Raw genomic sequence first — 20,030 nt, forward strand, 5'->3', positions numbered from 1 at the left:
CAGAATGGAAAGCAGTCGACGTCGCCCTAAACACGTCATCTCGGATCCTCCTGATCCACTAACGGTGCTTTTAGGTACTTCAAGCACCGGTCACCGTTCTCGTCGAACCCGTCGCTTGCGACGAAGGGCTCGACGAGTAAATTAACTCTCAGACACAGCCCACTGAGTTTCTCGCCGGATCTTCTCAGTGGGTCGCGTTTCCGATCCGGTGGTAGATTCTGCGAAGCACGACTCTTGCTAGGGTTCGTGTTAGCAACATCGTCAGGTTTGAGCCCCGTGAGCTCACCTACTAAAGTTAAGGCTACGCTGAAATAGCCGCTAGGGCTATCAGCTTAGGTAGGAAAAAAAAAAAAAAAAAAAAAAAAAAAGATTCATTGTCAAAGCGTTTAAAATATCATCACCATTTAAATACAATTTGGTTGCGCTATGCGGTTGGTAGACCAAAATTGTAACGGTCATCTATTACAAAAATGAGTGTGGACTGTATTTGCGTTGTTTAACTATGACACTTTCTCGGGCCGTGGCGGGAAGAAACAAAGGAACACAACCCGAGGGAAATTGTGAAGGAAAACGCCGTACCTGGAGACGATGGAGTCGTCCGAATCACGGCTGCTAGAAGTGCTTGAAGCCAGTTGGTGTATCTTCTATCTTGCACGACACTGAGATACACTGACACTAATGTTGTATAAGAATAAAGTCTTAGGCCATCTCAATAATTAAATCACAAAATAACTGATTTCTGTAATGCGGAGCGCGCGCTAGGTAACCGCCATATTTTTTCTTCTTTTCTTTTCTTTTTTTTGTGTGTGCCCGCGACGCTCGTACTAGGCAATCCAGGGCGCGGGGGATGGGTGAGGAAGGGGAAGGGAAAAGTGTCATAGCTGCCATATCATTATAAAAACATCTATCTACAAATCTGTTATGACGCTGGCGCAACCACAATTCTTTATTTACGTGTTAAATTTATTGCATGAATTTATATTTTTCAAATGCTACTAACCCCTGGCTGTGATGATGTTTAAATATGGTACGAAACACACTCAATATTTTTTTTTTTTTTTAAACTGCTATTTGAAAATCGTGTAGTATCTGCACAAAGTTTATCAACTCAGTCAATGAAACGACGCTAGAATTAATACGAAGAACCAGTTACATAGGCAGTACATTACAGCTATGCCTTGATGATCACGAATATCGGTAATGAATATGACCATCAAGAACCATCAAACGATGCTAATGTTAACTGCCTTTAGTGGCAATTACAAAAACTTTTGTGAATAATATTTACATTAAATTTTTCCTTATTGATGTTAAATTTTGGACTACGTTGTTCTGATAAAGGACGATCTCTTCGCTTCAAACACGATTTTTTTTTAAATCTATACTCATGTTAAATAGCATTACATTTGCCGACCTTGTCTAAAATTGTTCCGTTTTTTTAGGAATCTTATCTATCTTATCTAATCTAAGATTATGGAATGTAACTACACTGAGAAAGTTCCCCAACGAGTATAAACCAATATATACACTACTAAAGGTGTCATAGTACATATGTAGACGCCCTGCTTACCACATAGCACTCATGCTTTAGTTTAATATTTGATTACGCCTTCCCTAACAAATTAACATAACTATAGATACTGTTAAAAAAAAACGTAGTTTTAATAATTTTTTAATCTGTTCTATTACATACTGCGTCTGCTTTACAAAGTTTTGTGCTTCTGTGTAATTCATTGTAACAACGCTTTTTAAGTTTTCAGAGGCAACGGATATTTACCGTGTATCGTAAAATGACCACAGATTTCAGGTTAGTTTATAGAAGAATCGCTATTTATATGTAGTCATCGTGGCCTAAAGGATAACACGTCCGGTACAATCGTGTTGAGCGATGCACCGGTGTTCGAATCCCAGGCGGGTGCCAATTTTTCTAATAAATACGTACTCAACAAATGTTCACGATTGACTTCCACGGTGAAGGAATAATATCGTGTAATAAATAAATCAAACCCGCAAAATTATAATTTGCGTAATTACCGGTGGTAGGGCCTCTTGTGAGTCCGGGTAGGTACCACCACCCCGCCTATTTCTGCCGTGAAACGGTAATGGGTTTCGGTTTGAAGGGTGGGGCGGACGTTGTAACTATACTTGAGACCTTAGAACTTATATCTCAAGGCGGGTGGCGCATTTACGTTATAGATGTCTAGGGGCTCCAGTAGCCACTTAACACCAGATGGGCTGTGAGCTCGTCCACCCACCTAAGCAATAAAAAAAATAGAAATTTCGACCTCAAGGTAGGCCATAAATTTACTTGCTCTAGTTGTAACAAAAATAGGTATAATACAATATTACAGCTAGGCTTTGTCAATCATCAAAACGTAACAAATAACTAGTTTATATACTATTTCAGTCGTCCAACATAATTATACCTTATGTACAAACATGTGGTGATGATATTGTGTCCTCATATTATTCTGGAACACCATGGTATAATTAGAAGTCTTTGTCGACTAACAATAGAATGATACACGCCACAAGGTCACTAGTTACTATTAAAGAAGATACCATCGGTTCGAGGTTTGTTGGGTTATTAAAACTATGAGGTTACAGGAAACTGTTCATGGCTGTAACTAGTTAAGATGCATTTTTTAGGACTTATTAATATTGTCAAAAAACTATTAGTGAAAGTAATTAATCTAAATACCTCGTTTATAAGTGAACTAGCGACCCGCCCTCGCTTCGCTTCGGAAACATTAAAATACACATGAAACCAAAAAAATAAATAAAAAATAAATAAAAAAAAGTAGCCTATGTTTATCAGGGACAATGTCGGCTTCTAATGGAAAAAGAATTTTTCAAATCGGTCCAGTAGTTTCGGAGCCTATTCGAAACAAGCAAACAAACAAATCTTTCCTCTTTATAATATTAGTATAGACTAAAGGTATTGAATTAGTCAAATTAGTAATACGTTATGCAGTGGAATTAACTGACTATTCATTTGATTTACTTATAAATGAAAAACACTGATTTCTGAACATTTTCATTGATAGATCATATTATGTTCTTCGTTTTATATTTATTGTATTATAATAGTATATTGACTTAAAGAGATCTGGTTACTGGTGGTAGGACCTCTTGTGAGTCCGCGCGAGTAGGTACCACCCCACCACCCTGCCTATTTCTGCCGTGAAGCAGTAATGCGTTTCGGTTTGAAGGGTGGGGCAGCCGTTATAACTATACTGAGACCTTAGAACTTATATCTCAAGGTAGGTGGCGCATTTACGTTGAAGATGTCTATGGGCTCCAGCAACCACTTAACATCAGGTGGGCTGTGAGATCGTCCACACGACTAAGCAACAAAAAATTAAAAAAAAAATCGCTGATTTGGATGAGAAAAACAATAGTAGTACCTGTCAAGGGTTAAATATTATCGGAACGCTAGAAAATTTGTTGTTATCGTTGTTTTATTTAAAACTAGCTTTTGCCCACGACTTCGTCCGCGTGGAATAGTTCACAAATAAATATGCAAAATTAAATGTATATTTTTCAATATTTCTGAGAGATTTTCTTAATATTTGTTTCCGTAAGAACCTTGTACAGAGTATTAGAAAACTACAAAAAAAAAATAAGCCAAATCGGTCAAGCCGTTTTCATGTTATGTCGTGACAACGGAAAACGGGTTTCATTTTTATATATATAGATTACTCACAAAAGACTATTGATTTCATTTTGTTTAATAAGTCACGCATAAAAGTAATACACTGTAGAGTAGCACGTAGTAAATTTCAATGACGTCACTTTACTGGTGGTAGGATCTAGGATCTCTTGTGAGTCCGCACGGATAGGTACCAACACCCTGCCTATTTCTGTCGTGAAGCAGTAATGCGTTTCGGTTTGAAGGGTGGGGCAGCCGTTGTAACTATACTTGAGACCTTATAACTTATATCTCAAGGTGGGTGGCGCATTTACGTTATAGGTGTCTATAGGATCCAGTACCAACTTATTACCAGGTGCGCTGTGGCTCGTCCATCCATATAAGCAATAAAAAGAAATAAAAAATTAAAGTGGCAGATTCGAGTGATTTATCCAATAGTAATTAATTAGACATGATTTTTCAAGGGGCTCTGTGCAATCACAGTACTCGCTAAAGATCATATCTCAAAACTATTTCGAGTAAATAGATGTTTTACTGTATCTTCATCATCGATGAGTATTCGCATATAAATAACAGGTACATACTTAATTTTTTTGTCTGTCATGTTTATATGCACAAACAAAGCAATGAATACAAAGTGATGATTTTTTTTTCATTTTGTGTGACATTTTTTGTTCCGTAGACAAAATTGTTGTTCAGGTCGTTAAGCATGTTCATTTTATGAAAATAATTGCGGTGTTATAATTTTGATGATAACAACGATTTTCTCACTTTATATACAAATATATTTTATGGAGTAGATGAGCTCTGATTAAGCAGAAATCACATTGCGAATACTGTGCAACTTAAAATTTGAGTTAAAATATGTCGAAGTCTCAGTTATATTTTAACATAGAATACCCTACGAATCGCATATTTGTGTACACCAAGAAGTAGTAGAATATCAGTATGAAAATTTCGGGCGAAATAGGCAGTTTTTTTTTTTTATTGCTTAGATAAGTGTACGAGCTCACAGCCCACCTGGTGTTAAGTGGTTACTGGAGCCCATAGACATCTACAACTTAAATGCGCCACCCACCTTGAGATATAAGTTCTAAGGTCTCAATTATAGTTACAACGGCTGCCCCACCCTTCAAACCGAAACGCATTACTGCTTCACGGCAGAAATAGGCAAGGTGGTGGTACCTACCCGTGCGGACTCACAAGAGGTCCTACCACCGGTAAAAGCAGTTCAGCAATTCCGAAGTCACTTGCAAGAAAAGTTAACCTGGCGCTTAAAGTTGTTTGGAATCCACATCAGATTGAAGCGCCAAAACAGACTTATGTTTCACAAAGCAAAGGTTTGGCTTTGCGTGGAAAACTCCCCTGTTATAAATATGTGGGCGGAGCTGCAACCGACTTCCAATGATGCACGCAAGTAGGATAGATGGAGCTTGCTAATGATAGGTACTGATCTCATGAAGTGTGTCATACTTTGGAGTTTATGAAAAAAACCTGTAATCGATGTTTTCTGTATATTTTCTCCTTTAAAAAAGAAAACCTAAACGTTTGAGACTGACAAATTTTCCGTCAATTTTCATTAAAGAAAACATCGCAATAAAACCACGCTATCTCCGATTTGTGTTGAGGAAGATACGAAAGCATTCTTTTGGAATAAAAAGAGGGGTTTCCCCTGCCATTGGCAACAACTCTTGATAAGTATGTGTGAACACGTAAAAACGTTTGCGGTTGCTTTTTGTGAACACTGTTAAGAACGTGAAATCTTACAAAAATACTCCATCCATTGTTTGTGTTTTTATTTAAACCACGCGATGGTTGCAACTCGGACGTCATTGTTTTTTTTTTTATGAAGGAAGGATTACTGGTGGCTCGAAGGCCTTTTTCAATGTCACCAAAACATGAGGGCGAGCACGGGGGCTCAGTCAGGAGGGGTGGGATTTGCTAACAGATGTCCGATCGCCTCCAAAGGAGACCTTACAACTGAAGGGCAGCTGCTTCGCGAATTAATGATATTGTAACACAGTATAGGCAATTATATATTGATCGAGACATCAGAAATCATTTTACTGGTGGTAGGACCTCTTGAGAGTCCGTGCGGGTAGGTACCACCTCCCTGCTTATTTCTGCCGTGAAGCAGTAATGCGTTTTGGTTTGAAGGGTGGGGCAGCCGTTGTTACTATACCTGAGACCTTAGAACTTATGTCTCAAGGTGGGTGGCGCATTTACGCTGTAGATGTCTATGGGCTCCAGTAACCACTTAACACCAGGTGGGCTGTGAGCTCGTCCACCCATCTAAGCCATAAGAAAAGAATAAAAGATTAACGTTGCTTATGATCGATTGTCGCTTCAAATAAAATTTCTTATTTATTTGTAGATATACATAAAATTTACGACGTATTTTAGACATGAAAACACATGCAATAATACAGTATAAATAAGACGAAAAAGAAAAGTAAATAATTATGTTGAATTAAACGGAAATCTTTTGGTATTTACCATAAAAAAATCATCCTATGTATTCAGATTAGTCGGACATCAGCGAAGGTTTGTAGTCGCACGTACATACCTCCTATATATGCATGCATATGTGTTGTTTGGAAAAGCAATTATCATTTATACGAATACTTTATTTGATTGTGAATACATATTATGTCAACATGATCGGTTCGATGACGGTATGATCAAATATGATGAACGATGTTTCTGAACGAAAACAACCTATATAGAAGGATACGAATTAATACGAACTTAATAAAAGAAAACGTCAGAAGTCCGTAAGGAAAACCTTAAAATAAATGATAAAATACCCCAATTTAAAACTGAGACCTTAGAACTCATGTCTCAAGGTGGGTGGCGGCTTTTATGTTGTAGATGGCTGGGAGCTCGTCCACGCATTTAAGCAATAAAAACATTAAAAAAATTCAGAGTAATTATCACTAACTTGAAGATGTCGAATTAACTTGAAAGTTTTAAGACTTATATGTATTTTGAGCAGGATTTCCGCGTAGAAAAACGATTATTTAAAAATGTTTTCGCTATTAAACAAACTTTTTAAATTGCAATCAATGTGACGCAGCTAAAAACCTTGCGGATTGACGAATTTTTGCTTTAAAAAATTTCGTTATAAATGTACATTGGAAAATTCTTAGATTACCAAATTATCAGCCTTTTTCGCTTAAGATACGGTTTATTATTAGTAATATTAATTATCATGATTTGCGCTTGTAGACAAGATATTATTTCATATGGTTCTTTTAATGTATAACAGATACATTAAAGTTTAAAGTTGTGATAGAGTTTGTTGATGCAACTTCTTGTATTATTTGCTGTATTTCATAGTATTTTTTATAGAAAATTCCGGCATATCTTTAAAAAGTCTTCTGAAAAATATAGTCTTCGGTAGAATTAAAAGATTCCCTCCAAAAATTAACAATAACTATATTATAATTACTATTAAAAAAAGACTTTGCGTGACAGCAAAGAATCAAAAAGTGTTTTATTCAGAATCTCATAATTTCATTGCATTATGTATCCATATCCTATGAATCATGTGAATAAAGAGCATCTATCTTATAAATAATCAATATTAATAATCATCGTACACTAGTGTAATTGATTTTATTTTATTTATTTAAAAAAGAGTGATTTAATCAATAAATCAATATTTGAATAGCAATTTCAACAACTTTGAATAAATAATTTAATTCAAATGTTGCTTTAAATCTACAAACAATGCATCTTTTTATTGAATAAAATTTTAATCCTTAATATTATCGACACGAAGAATGGTTTGAAATTTAAAAATAAATACAAACTTAGGTAATTAATGTTTAATTAATTTCTAAACGTAAATGAATATCAATGCTATAGATAGTTTTAAAGGACATTCCTTCTTTTATTATAACCTTCGGGAAAATTGTTACGGTTGTATCTTCTTACTTTCAGGTTAGGGAAAGGCCAATGTCCGAGTAATCAACTGGCCCTTATAAATGGAATGTACTTTTAACGGAGAAAAAAAGACGTTATCGGCGCTCCTATTACGAGTATACGTCTATTTTTTGATAAGGTCTTCCTTTTTATATAAAACCCATAACCGCCCAACCACTGCCCGACGCAGTGGGTGTCAAGTAACTCATGAACAAACGTAAACTTCATCGGCTTTTATTATGATCGCGCACCGGGTCGGGGACGGACTCGAGAAGCTAATAGTCACACAAAATGTATGGAAGTTCAAATATTTGAATATGTTTCCCCTTGCACTCTTTCAATGAACGTCCGGTCTCCACCTGAGATCAGAGCCCGGGCACAGTAGGGGTTTCCCATGGTCAATACTACAACCAGACTCGTCGCGTCACCCCGAGTACGCCCAACTGACGGGTACTCGAAATACATAATTCAATATGTCGCTACACTACTAATTTACTCCGCTCGAATAAGATCTATCTTTTGCTTCAATTGTCAAATTTATTACATCTGTATAATGGATGAAGATATAATTTCGCTTTCCAAGTTGCTTATCTTTCGCGATATGTTACCAAATAATGGGACCCACACATTCCTTTATATATGTATTCGAAAATTCATTCTGATCCTTTAGATTTTTGTATTTAGAATCGTAGAGTTGTCCAACATGCGTATCCATCATACGAATCATATATCAATAGACTAATAATCCAAGACGTGGGCAGATGCTTCGTAACACTCTTCGTCAGAGCCGTCGTTCTATCAGAGCTAATCTCGCTCTGCGTACGAATTTTAAAAAGATATGGATTTGTTTGATCCCTAAGAACTCTAATTGTCTATAAAATATGTAGCTGAAAAAATCCCAAAATTCAAAAATGAAGACGTAGATTATAAGTATAATTGCGTAATTTTTGTGTAAGCGTTGTATCGTATGACGGAAATAACCGTTGACATACTGTCTGGCAATTTCGATTATTGATTATAATGATATGTAATCTGTAAAATATAAATCAAACCAGCATTCAGACTTTTAAAAAAATGGACAATGTTTTTATGTACGTTTAGTGTCTGCTACCTGAAAATTGACCGACGGCCCAAGCTAGATATGTCTATCAAAGTGAATATTAAAACATGTTAGTTACATGTCATTGAGATCTTGGATTATAACCTAGTGGCCTCCCGATCTCATCATGCCTTTGCCATGCCAACGCCGTGTCAAGGCTGCAATATTTAGATTAAAAAATAAAAGTATTATATTGAATCAAGTGCTATTAAATTTGTCTATTCCGTAATCATAATTCTGTTTAATTATTCACCGTATTGAGATATTCGTGACAAGGTCGCGGTTTGTTTACGTCTGACGAGTGAAAGTACTTTACAACGTTCTCCGCGGATGTCTTTATTTATAGATACCTCTTAATTTAGATTCTGTGCAGTCAGAACGAAATCGAAAAGTAGCGCTTGGGGGCGATTTTTCTAATATAAGTCATTTTTTTTAATTACATCTACTTCAAATAGTTGTTAGAGTATTTTTTTATTGCTTTAGATTAGTCTAAATCAACGATTCTCAAATTGTGGTAAGTGTATTCCCAGAGATACACGGGGTTCTATTAGGGATACGTGAAAAAATGGCATTGATTAGATATATTGGTGTAAGATTTAGTACGTGTCTGTTAAGGAGTAGGTATGTAGTTATCAAAAGGGGCACTATGGGCACTATAGGGGCACTATTTACTGGTAGTATGACGTCTTATGAGGCCGCATGCATAGGCTAAATTTTAATTTTAATTTAAACGTAATATAAGTTTAATTAATTTGCTACCAAATAACATTACCGACTCGCTTAAAATATAAATCTAAAAAATATAAGTAATTAAAAAGGTGACCTTTGAACTTTAACAGGTATTCAGTGAAATACTCATTTATCGAATAACAACTTAATTATATAAATCTGTATCTATAATGTAACTAGCGGGAAATTTCAATATTTTTTTGAATAATAATATGTTTTAATAATCTGGACCAATTTGATGAATATTTCTATAAAAAAGCTTTTACAATGCCGACTTGGGAATCTTAATAATTTTCGTAACAACTCGAACACACAAAGAATTTCCTCAAAATCGGCACAGGCTTACAGGAGGAAATCAGTCACATCCACCCGCACATATATATCGTATGTCTAAAGCTATAATAATATTTGCAAATGCTATTGAATTTTAATGACAATACACGAAAATGTTATTTGAGGTAGACCAGATTGAGCGGGAAAAAAAATGCGACAATAAAAGATGAACTATGAAAACAAATTTGTGAATAATCAGTGTCGGCCTTCATTGACAATATGTAATCGCTGGAGCGAGGTCAAAATGACATGAATTCATCGAGTTTTCGCCACACATGAACTCAGTCAACACGTTAACATTACTCGTAGAAGCGTGAAAAAATAGCTATCGTAACTACTGCACTGTCATTGGAACACGCAATCGTCAAATTTCATAATAATCCACTATTAAGAGTAGTTGCAATTTTTTTTATTGCTTATATGGGTGGACGAGCTCACAGCCCACCTGGTGTTAAGTGGTTACTGGAGCCCATAGACATCTACAACGTAAATGCGCCACCCACCTTGAGATATAAGCTCTAAGGTCTCAAGTATAGTTACAACGGGTGCCCCTTCAAATCGAAACGCACTGCTTCACGGCAGAAATAGGCGAGGTGGTGGTACCTACTCGAACTCACAACAGGTCCTACCACCAGTAATTACGCAAAGTATTATTTTGCGGGTTTGAATTTTATTTTAATACAGGATGTTATTCCTTCACCGTGGAAGTCAATCGTAAACATTTGTCAAGTACATATTTCATTTGAAAAATTGGTACCCGCATGCGAGATTCGAACGCCGTTGCATCGCATATGAATGCACCAGACGTCTTATCCTTTAGGCCACGACGATTTCAAACTTGATTTTGCCAAGCCTCCGAAAATGCATATCTTATTTTACGTACACAAGGCATTGGTAAAACAAGACTATACTGGTTATTAGTATTTAACCTTAACGTTCCATTAATATTACTTCGAATAAACCTCCAAAATTTATTACAATTACAATGCTAGATAGATTTCGAGTCGTCTGTCTACCGAGGTAAGAAGGTGTCTTTCTGAGAGTTCGGTGGAAGATCTTGAAATTTATCCTGTACATCGATTTCCACAAACGCATTGTATAAAAATCAATCGAACAGTCATCTTCTGTAAAATGAAAATTGATTAAACATGCCCTTTGATAGGACACCATAGGATATTTAAAAGTAGCTAAATCGTAGTTCAATAAGTAGTAGTTCAATGAACTTTAAATTCCTAAAGCTCCTTTAGTCTGCCTGGTTATGTCATAGCTCAGTTGTATGTTTTCATAACCGATTGATTATAATATAGTTTTTGCATCATTACTTTTCAAAATGACTTACAATAAATTATGTTCGTAAAAGGACTATATCTAATTGTTAATGTTTTTCTTAGAAGTGACAATTGAAACGGTCAACTAACTTAGATGATTATGAATTTATCACGATTCGTTGAGCCAGAAGACAAGTGTTCGCGCAATTTGCTATAACTATTATGTACGCAAATGCTGTCAATTTTAAATAAAGCTTTGATTGTTGGGTCGCTTGTTCAAATTAGAGAGGTGTATACGATCGTTTATTTTCAAAATTTTCGTATTCACACCTTTTAAATCATCAACATAAAGCCTATTTTCTCGTCACGCTTTATTGGTTAGTTCACAAACTTCAAATAATTAATCGATTATGCTAACATCGAAAACCAGAAATCGCGAAGCCGGAAAATGTATTTCCGCGATACAATCAACCGGTAGCCGAACCGTTAAATTAAATTTCATTGTGAGATCTTACAGACGTCACGAAAAATGCGTGTTGTATCACAAACAAAATAAATGTCACGTATAGAGAATGATAGTCCGAACTCTTTGTTGCGAAGTAGCATATTACAATGACTGACTTCTTAATGTTAATCCATTGTGTCTAGGTAAAACTAATTCCGAATGACGGCGGCGATTAGGTTAAGTACGTCAACGGTAATAGGATGATTACAGTATCCGGTGCTAGTTCATTTACTAATCAAAGGTACAAAAGCCTAGCATGTGATCCACGTAAAACCACGTACGCTCAACTTTAATATAAAATGAATATAGTTTTGATAGTCCTTCTTTTATTAAATTAAAATTTGTTTCAGAAAGACGCGACCCAGTTATGGCGATCGATAGCAAAATTTTGGAAAACAACAAGTCTGCAGATAAAATACTTAATAGCAGTGACTTAAATGGAAGTAACATAATTAGTCATAGTATTAAGAACAACAAAAAAGACGGGGAAAATGAACCCAAAGATGATTCCGAGAACTGGGAAGGGCTCGGGATTTTGCAAAAAACAAGGCGTATGATTTCTCTAATTACTGTTGAACCTATTTTGGCTTGTTACGTAATGCCATCGGTATTAGCCGCATTAGCCACACAGAATCTATATTTAGAAAAAGCTTGTCGAGTCAATCTGAGGTTTGAACACCACGTGTGTGATGCACTTACGAGACGAGAAACAACAAATTACACTTTCGAAGAAGAAGCCGTCCAAACATTAGTGGCTTCTGTAACAGGCTGGAAGACTGTTCTACAATCGTTCTTGCCTTGCTTCATATTAATATTCCTCGGAGCGTACAGTGACCGAGTTGGGCAAAGGAAATTTTGCATGCTCCTTCCAATCGTAGGGGAGTTCCTCACAAGCATCGGTCTCATTGTGAACACATACTTCTTCTACGAGTTGCCCGTTGAGGTTGCGGCCGTGACAGAAGCAATATTCCCCGCATTAACCGGAGGCTGGTTCACGATGTTTATGGGGGTGTTTAGTTACATTGGTGACGTTACGACCGAAGAACAACGGACTTTAAGGATAGGAATTGTGAATTTGTTTCATTCCGTGGGAGTACCTGTTGGGGCTGCGCTCAGCGGGATTTTAGTGAGGAAAATCGGATTATACGGTGTGTTTTCCGTTAGTGCTACTTTGTACATACTAAGCTTCATGTATGGATTCTTCAGGATCAAGGAGGTTAAAAAAATTGATCCATCTGTGGTGAGTGTCAGAATTTATTCAAAGTATTATATATTTCTCTTCAATTTAATGAAATTAGATAATATTGCAATTGACTATCTCAAGAAGGGTATTTGACTGTTTAATATTTCATTGCTATTTCACTATTTATTCCCAGTATCTTAAAAAATATTTTCTTTGGTATTCGAGTTTCGGTTGGCGAGTCGTTGACATAAATCGTCCACGACCATTACCACGAAACTGTAAAATATTTGAAAGGTCGGAATCTTACAGTTTTTTTTATTAAGTACCTACTTCTCTTCTTTTTCTCCACCTTATCCCACTAGGTGGGGTCGGCACAGCAAATTTTTCTCTTCCATTCTCTTTTATCAGCTGCCATCTCAACACTTACTCCTCTCTCTCTCATATCGTCATTCACACACTCCATCCATGTCTTCTTCGGTCGACCTCTTCCTCCTCGTCCTTGCATTATCATTTCCATACATCTTCTAGTCACATGCATCTTCTCTCTACGCATCTCATGTCCATACCACGCTAACCTGAAGTACCTACATAATATTATCTATCGTGATATGTAATTGTCTATACAGTCAAACCTGGGTAAGTGAGAACTGGATAAGTGAGAAAACTCTATAAGTGAGAATAATAGCCAAGACCCGTCATTTTAAGCTCCCAAAACCTCTATTAGCGAGAAACAGAAACCTCTGTAAGAGAGAGTCGTTTTTCCGTCAATTCCCCTATTAAATCAATAGATTTTCACGGTCCATTTACCAATGTATAAAAATATTATAATTTATATGAAATATTATTATTTTTGAATGCTATTATGGGAGATTATTTAAATTCTCGTATTAGAGCAAGCAGAAAAAAGGGCAAAGTTTTCTTTAAAAGAAAATTCTTATATGAGAAGGAATATTTCGACGACGGTTTTTGTGAATATTTACGATCTGACCTGTTGAGTAAGCCTGTCGTGTCTTCGCGAGCACGAAAATGATCATCGATGTCACTTCTAATACTAAATGTAGTCATTGCTACATCTTGCTAATGCAATCACTAGTCCAATCAGATAATATGGGAGTAATGCGCTTTAAAATTTATGGTTAGAAATATATCGCCTCTGCTACGAACATTTTTAGGATTTAAGCAAATTCATGTTGTTTTGTTTACCTTGTGGTGTATTTCTCGGTTGTACTTAGCCTGGTGGTTAATTAATAGTTAACGTAGCTCATGGACACCGGAGATTCCAAGGGGAAAGGGCAGCCGCTGCCCCCCAAACAAATGAGCTACTAAGAACAATGTTTTGTTGAAAGGCAGATCTTCTGAACTATATAAATGCGAGATAACCTTTCAGTTAAAGATTCGATATGGTTTTCGAATATTTCTTTTATAATGATAATAATAATGCCAATGAAATGACATTAAAACGGCAAGCCATGCTTACGATGTACTAAAAAATAAGTCGTTTTTGCTCAATAATCCGTGGTAACGTAATTGAAGCAAGACAGACCTTCCGTTTATCTTGTAATCTGCATATTTTTAGGTTATTAACAAAAAAAAATTCTAAAATAATTGCCGACTAATAAGGCGACCGTGAAATTATAATGATTATATAACACGTTTTCAAGTTCAATGACTAAAATAGATTATTCGTGCGTTACAAACTTACAAAACAAATATTCTGTCAACTTGACCTAGTTTGGTGTCACAGTCGGTCGACTGGAGTGAACCTTCGGCTCTAGTAAGTTCTATCGTTCGAGAATTAGCATACTGCGTTTACTTAGAAATTTTTATCATCCACATTTGTTTTCTGATTAATCCTTTAATTATTTTTCTATCACATAAAACTCAAAAAATTGATTCAATTAAAAATCACATAGTACTTTTCGTACAAGCTTCATGCCTTCATCAAATAAAATTGTTTATATTTCTATAATTAAAACTCAGTCAACAAAAGTTCCATTCATCATCAACATTTTTATCTACATTCAGCTTCCAGCAAGGTCTAGCACTAAATTAATCTAGGTTCAGAGTGCCACCCAACAATCATCATCTTTCTGACAGGTTTTACGTACAACTAGCGCCCAAACTCAAAATCGGTAGTCACGCAGCGTATTTTGTAACATCGATTGCATTCAAATCGTTTGCGTAATTATTGGCTGATAGGACGTATTGTGAGTTCTCAGGCATGTCCACTATCCTGCCTATTTCTATCTTTTTATTTATTGCTTAGATGGGTGGTCAAGTCAGACCTGGTCTTCAGTAACCTGATGAACCCATTGACATCAACAATGAAAATTCCGCTACCCACCTTAAGACATTTCTAAGTCCCAGTTTTACAACGGCTGCTATATGGAGTGATTTTTCTGTTTTTTTCTTTTCATATTAATTTTTTAATTCCTTCCTCTCTTCATTCGTTTTTGCTTCTATGATTTGCGTTTTATTATTGTAAGCATTTACACTAAAATTTAGATTTTCAAATACCAAAAGATATAAATATCGAATTTTATTGGTTTTTCTTTGCATCCCAAATTTGGAGCTGCTTAATTATAAACTTAACTAAAAAAAACCGTTTTAACACACACAGAAACCACCAAAGAACTGTTGCCATTGGCTTCGTGACTTCTTCGATACAAAGTATGTCAAGGAAACATTGATGGTGGCGTTCAAGAAAGGTCCTAATAATAGAAGACTACGAGTCATAATGCTGGTCGTGGTGCTCTGTGTTATCATTGGACCCATATATGGTGAGTGTAATGTTTTAATTTGAGGGGCAGGCTTTCTCTTTCTCAGGGTTCATTCGAAAGTTGTTAGTAAAGCCCATAGACATAACAACTTAAATACTGCAGCTACACATGATATACATATCCGATGACAAGATAATATCTGATGAAGTCTTCATTTCGTTGCTACTTCGGCTATTTTACTATTCAATCCAAAAGTAATAATTGCTTCACAGCTGATTGAGGCTAAGCCAGAAGTCAGTGTGGCTAAAAGCCCAGAATCTGTATTTTTCAGAAAATTGTGGTAGAGCAGGCTTTACAACGAATTATCTTGTTTTGAAATCATTGTAACTTTTAGTAGGTGTTACCTAGCAGTTTGCCAGTCAATAATTATATGCTTACGTTATTGTTTCCATGTGCCAATTTGTTGTTGTACATTATATTTTTTATTACAATTACTAGCGGACCCGGCCACACGTTGCTGTGGCTGTGGCTTAGATTTTTGTTTCTAAATAATTCGCGGCCGCCTATGCTAATACCAAAAATTGACAACGTAAGAACAATTGGATTTCACTGTAGTGCGTTTACTACGAAATAAATTTCACTTATACTTTAGCCTCAGAAACACGTGGTGCTTATGCCATTAAATTGTAGCTTATGTGAAACGTTGGTATTTTTAGCACAGCGCCATCTATGAGATATTAAAGTCACAGTATAACAATTGCCTGTAAAAACTGATTTAAGGCGCCATCTGTTTTAGACTTATGAAACTTACAATTAATAACAAAAATCAACATAAGAAATCATTTTATTGTTAATTAATAAATATTGCGACCATTCATCGAAATAAAAACCATCCTATCTCTCAAGTTGGATCGAACTGCACATGGTGTGCGAATTTTATTATAATCGGTTAAGTGGTTTAGGAGTCCATTGAGGACAAACATTGTGACACGAGATTTATATATATTAAGATGTTTATATAATATATTATAAATACAATTAGCAATTTGTTAAGAAATTACAGATATTTCACTAAACTTTACTATTTTAAGAGTTAAATTAGGTAGCTTATCATTTGCTAATAGTTACTTTTTCTCTTTCACGTAAGTTACAAAACTTGCGGTATTGAGTGCATTTTTAATAATTAACAAGTGCTTGCTAATGATAATTTAATAAGTCAAAGTTTACCTAAGGCGATAATTTAAGAGCTTGATAATTATTATTGATCAAAGTAAAAATTATTATGAATGAAATGTTGTACTAGATAGATAAATGTAATTATAATTTAATTATACTAAAAGTACTGAGTCGATAGATCCGTACTTAGTGAGAAAACTCGTCGAGAGTCAATGACCTGTGTTAGCATCACACAGCTGTAAGACAGAGTCCGAAAACGTCTTGAGTATCGTAGGCTCAAAAAATTCTTATCTATAATCTTATTAAAAGCTTAACGAACTTATTTTTAATGCTTATCACCTTCCTTAAGTTTTGATATCGAATTTTTAAGTTTCTTCAAGTCTGAACGCATGACTACTTCTTCTACTTATAATACGCCCTATCTACATTTATAAATTTTGATTATTACATAATGTCTTTCATTGTTGGAGTTAAGCATGAATATGTGATACCTAAGTACATCTTTCCTTAATAAAATCGATGTGCGGGATGTTGTACACCGGCATACCTAGTGGTACCGGGCGTCTTATTCTGTAGGCCACGACTTTTAAAATTTAATATTACTAATTTCTATAGATTCTCTAAATAGTGTGGTCATCTACGTTACACGGAAAATTTTAATCTCACATCAGGCCGTGCAGGAAAATTACCATACCTTAAATTACTCACATAAAAATGATTACGGTAATAAGTTTAATAACATTAAATAGTCGTCAAGGTACACTTGTAGGCAGACGCCGCAACGTATGGGCAGTTGCAAGGGCAACGGTAGTTTTTATCATAGCTCATCATTATCCTGCCTTCTCTCAGTCACCTGGGGTCGGCGCAACATGTCTTCTCTTTTTTTCTCATAGGTATGGTAAATTTTTTGGAATATTAAATTAGTAGTAAACGATCAAAATTTGATGTATTCACTAATACAGATTTTGACATTTAGTGATTATAGCTGATTTATTAGTTTGTAGTGGATTGCGTCGTAAAGTCCAGGCAACTCGAAACTAGATTCGACGTATGACATAAACACTTGAATAACTTGTTAATATTTATGTAGCTTTCATTTAACCATAAGTTTCGCTTTCTATTCTAAGCAGTTGGGTCGGTAGGATTAATGATGAAGGGCAGAGTTGGATCACCTGATTAGGTTATCAATACGATTTTATTTAATGCACTTACTGTGGAAGATATGTTTACATTCAAATTGTTTACTGAATTCATCTCTGTGCCTTCATTTTTTGGTCAGGGATTGTTAGTACAACGCGTATTCTCACAGCACTAGCGGGAACTGGGAGCAACAATATGTAAAATACAATTCGGTACATACCAATAGCTAAGCTATTTACCTACTTAAATTATTTTTAATACAACGCACTCAAATTTTCTAAGTTTTATTTCAATCGTAGGAAAGAATCACGTTGTTTAGAAGTACTAATTGTGAATTTAGACAATTTTTTTTAAGTTGTAACAGAAGCATTTGTTCGGAATTCGTTCCGTGATATACCAACGACAAAATGTCTGGATTATATAGTTTCTTTAATTTAATTTCTGTATTTACAATACCTATGCACAAATATATTTTTTGCAACGCGGAACTTGTAATTCAATGTCATGTGAACATTGAATGTTAAGAGATAGTTAATCAGCACTTGCAGAATCATTACTGCATAAAAGTAATTGCTAAAGATCTGTGAGCAATTCCGTTTGTTTAATTTTTGTTTTAAAACATATAATACTATTGCTCTACCACCGCAGCTTAATGAACAATAACAAAGTGCTTCCTCACTAATGGATGTTTAGCATTGCATTTCCTGAATCGATTCGGCAATTTTTTGAGTACAATTCGGTAATTAATGTGCTTAATCAGCGTACGTCCTGTGATAAATTGATTGACATGCTCGCGTCAATGTAGTTCTTGAAAACCGCATGTTGTTGGCCAAATAATGCCTTTTTTGTTGGGTCGGTTTTAAGAATCATCCATGTGAACTTTTTGCGTGACGGACGCATTTTTATTTCATTGTTTGCGCTGGGTAAATACCTCTATTTGAATATCTATAAATACATACTTCCTTAATTAAACGTAGATTTTTATAAAATGTTGCAAAGGGATGACGTCAAAATTAATAATATAAATCTCGTGAAGAATTTTATTATCTATTGTGAAGATTATGTTAGTTATCCATATTATTTATAAATCTTTGTTTTTAAAAAAAACTGGAATAAGAAATCGTCCTTGTGACATTGCATATTAGTATTACTTACCCAGTAAAAATATATGCATGCATTCTTTACGACCTTTTTACTTTTTTGGGCATATTGTGAGCGTCTTTGTTTCCAGATTGCCTAATTCAAGGGAATAATAACTATTCGTTTATTTGGAAGTTCGTATGTACGCATTTTGCGTTGCGAAAAGGCGATAAATCGAAGCTTTAAATTTGGCAACAGTGTTAAGTGGTGCAATTAGAGGCATTATTAATTTTGATTCACTTTTGGATTGCAGGGGAGATGTCCGTTGTGTACCTTTACACTAGATTCAGGTTTAATTGGAATGAGGTTGACTTCAGTATGTTCTCAACGTACGCTATGTGCACTTCATTACTAGGTGAGTCTTATAATTTTATTTATAACTAGCTGACCCGGCAGACTTTGTAGTGCCTCAATCGAAAAATAAAAGACCTAAACTTTTGTATAAAAAAAACTTAAAACAAACAAAAGGAAGCCGTCCGACGGGGGACGAATCAAAGGAAAAACAAATTGTTATTTTTATTTAATTCCGAGCATTTTCATATTTATTTAACTTTTAAACCTTCTCTGGACTTCCACAAATAATTCAAGACCAAAATTAGCCAAATCGGTCAAGCCGTTCTTGAGTTTTAGCGAGACTAACGAACAGCAATTCATATTGATATATATAGATAGATAAGACCCGCAAATTTGTAAATTCGATTCTATTTGTTCCCTTTGTACCTAACATTTTTGATGTGACTAGTTAAAATAAAAATTAACGTTATAAATTGAGTACAACGGCCACGCAAAAAACATACAGCTGATTACTTTTAATTTCGCGGTATTCCAAACTTTAGTTATCACAGCAATCTTTGTTTCCCATAGGTTCTTTTTTATTTATTTTAATAAATAGTATTTTGATGTTCGTTAATAAAATAATTTGCATATGATATTTCAAGGAACATTTTTTATAATTAACGTTCAGTACTCATTAATGTAGATACTTTAACAAACTATTTTATGTTTTAGGAACCCTATTTTCGGTCGGAGTCTTCAGCCACGTTATGAAGTTAGACGATGCTATAATTGGAGTGATTTCCTGCACAAGCAAAATACTAGCTGGATTCATGTACGCTTTTGCAACGAAAACATGGCATATTTACTTAGGTTTGTTTATTA

The 20,030-nt window shown here is 35.2% G+C and overlaps 1 protein-coding gene across 3 annotated transcripts in view; it reads left to right on the forward strand.

Moving 5' to 3' along the window:
- Positions 1–20,030, forward strand: part of LOC101735706 (lysosomal proton-coupled steroid conjugate and bile acid symporter SLC46A3) — a 61,367-nt gene that overhangs the window by 35,608 nt on the left and 5,729 nt on the right. The window contains exons 2-6 of one of the 3 annotated variants that reach the window (XM_062669104.1): positions 1,754–1,807; positions 11,864–12,753; positions 15,317–15,476; positions 19,126–19,227; positions 19,881–20,018. In XM_062669104.1, coding sequence (XP_062525088.1) covers positions 11,881–12,753; positions 15,317–15,476; positions 19,126–19,227; positions 19,881–20,018 — 1,273 coding nt within the window. In that variant the 5' untranslated portion in view covers positions 1,754–1,807; positions 11,864–11,880. The remainder of the gene's footprint in view (positions 1–1,753; positions 1,808–11,863; positions 12,754–15,316; positions 15,477–19,125; positions 19,228–19,880; positions 20,019–20,030) is intronic. The other 2 variants (XM_004930626.5, XM_012694245.4) reach the window with 2 other exon arrangements.

The sequence above is a fragment of the Bombyx mori genome, chromosome 6, assembly GCF_030269925.1.
Source record: "Bombyx mori chromosome 6, ASM3026992v2".
Taxonomy (NCBI): domain Eukaryota; kingdom Metazoa; phylum Arthropoda; class Insecta; order Lepidoptera; family Bombycidae; genus Bombyx; species Bombyx mori.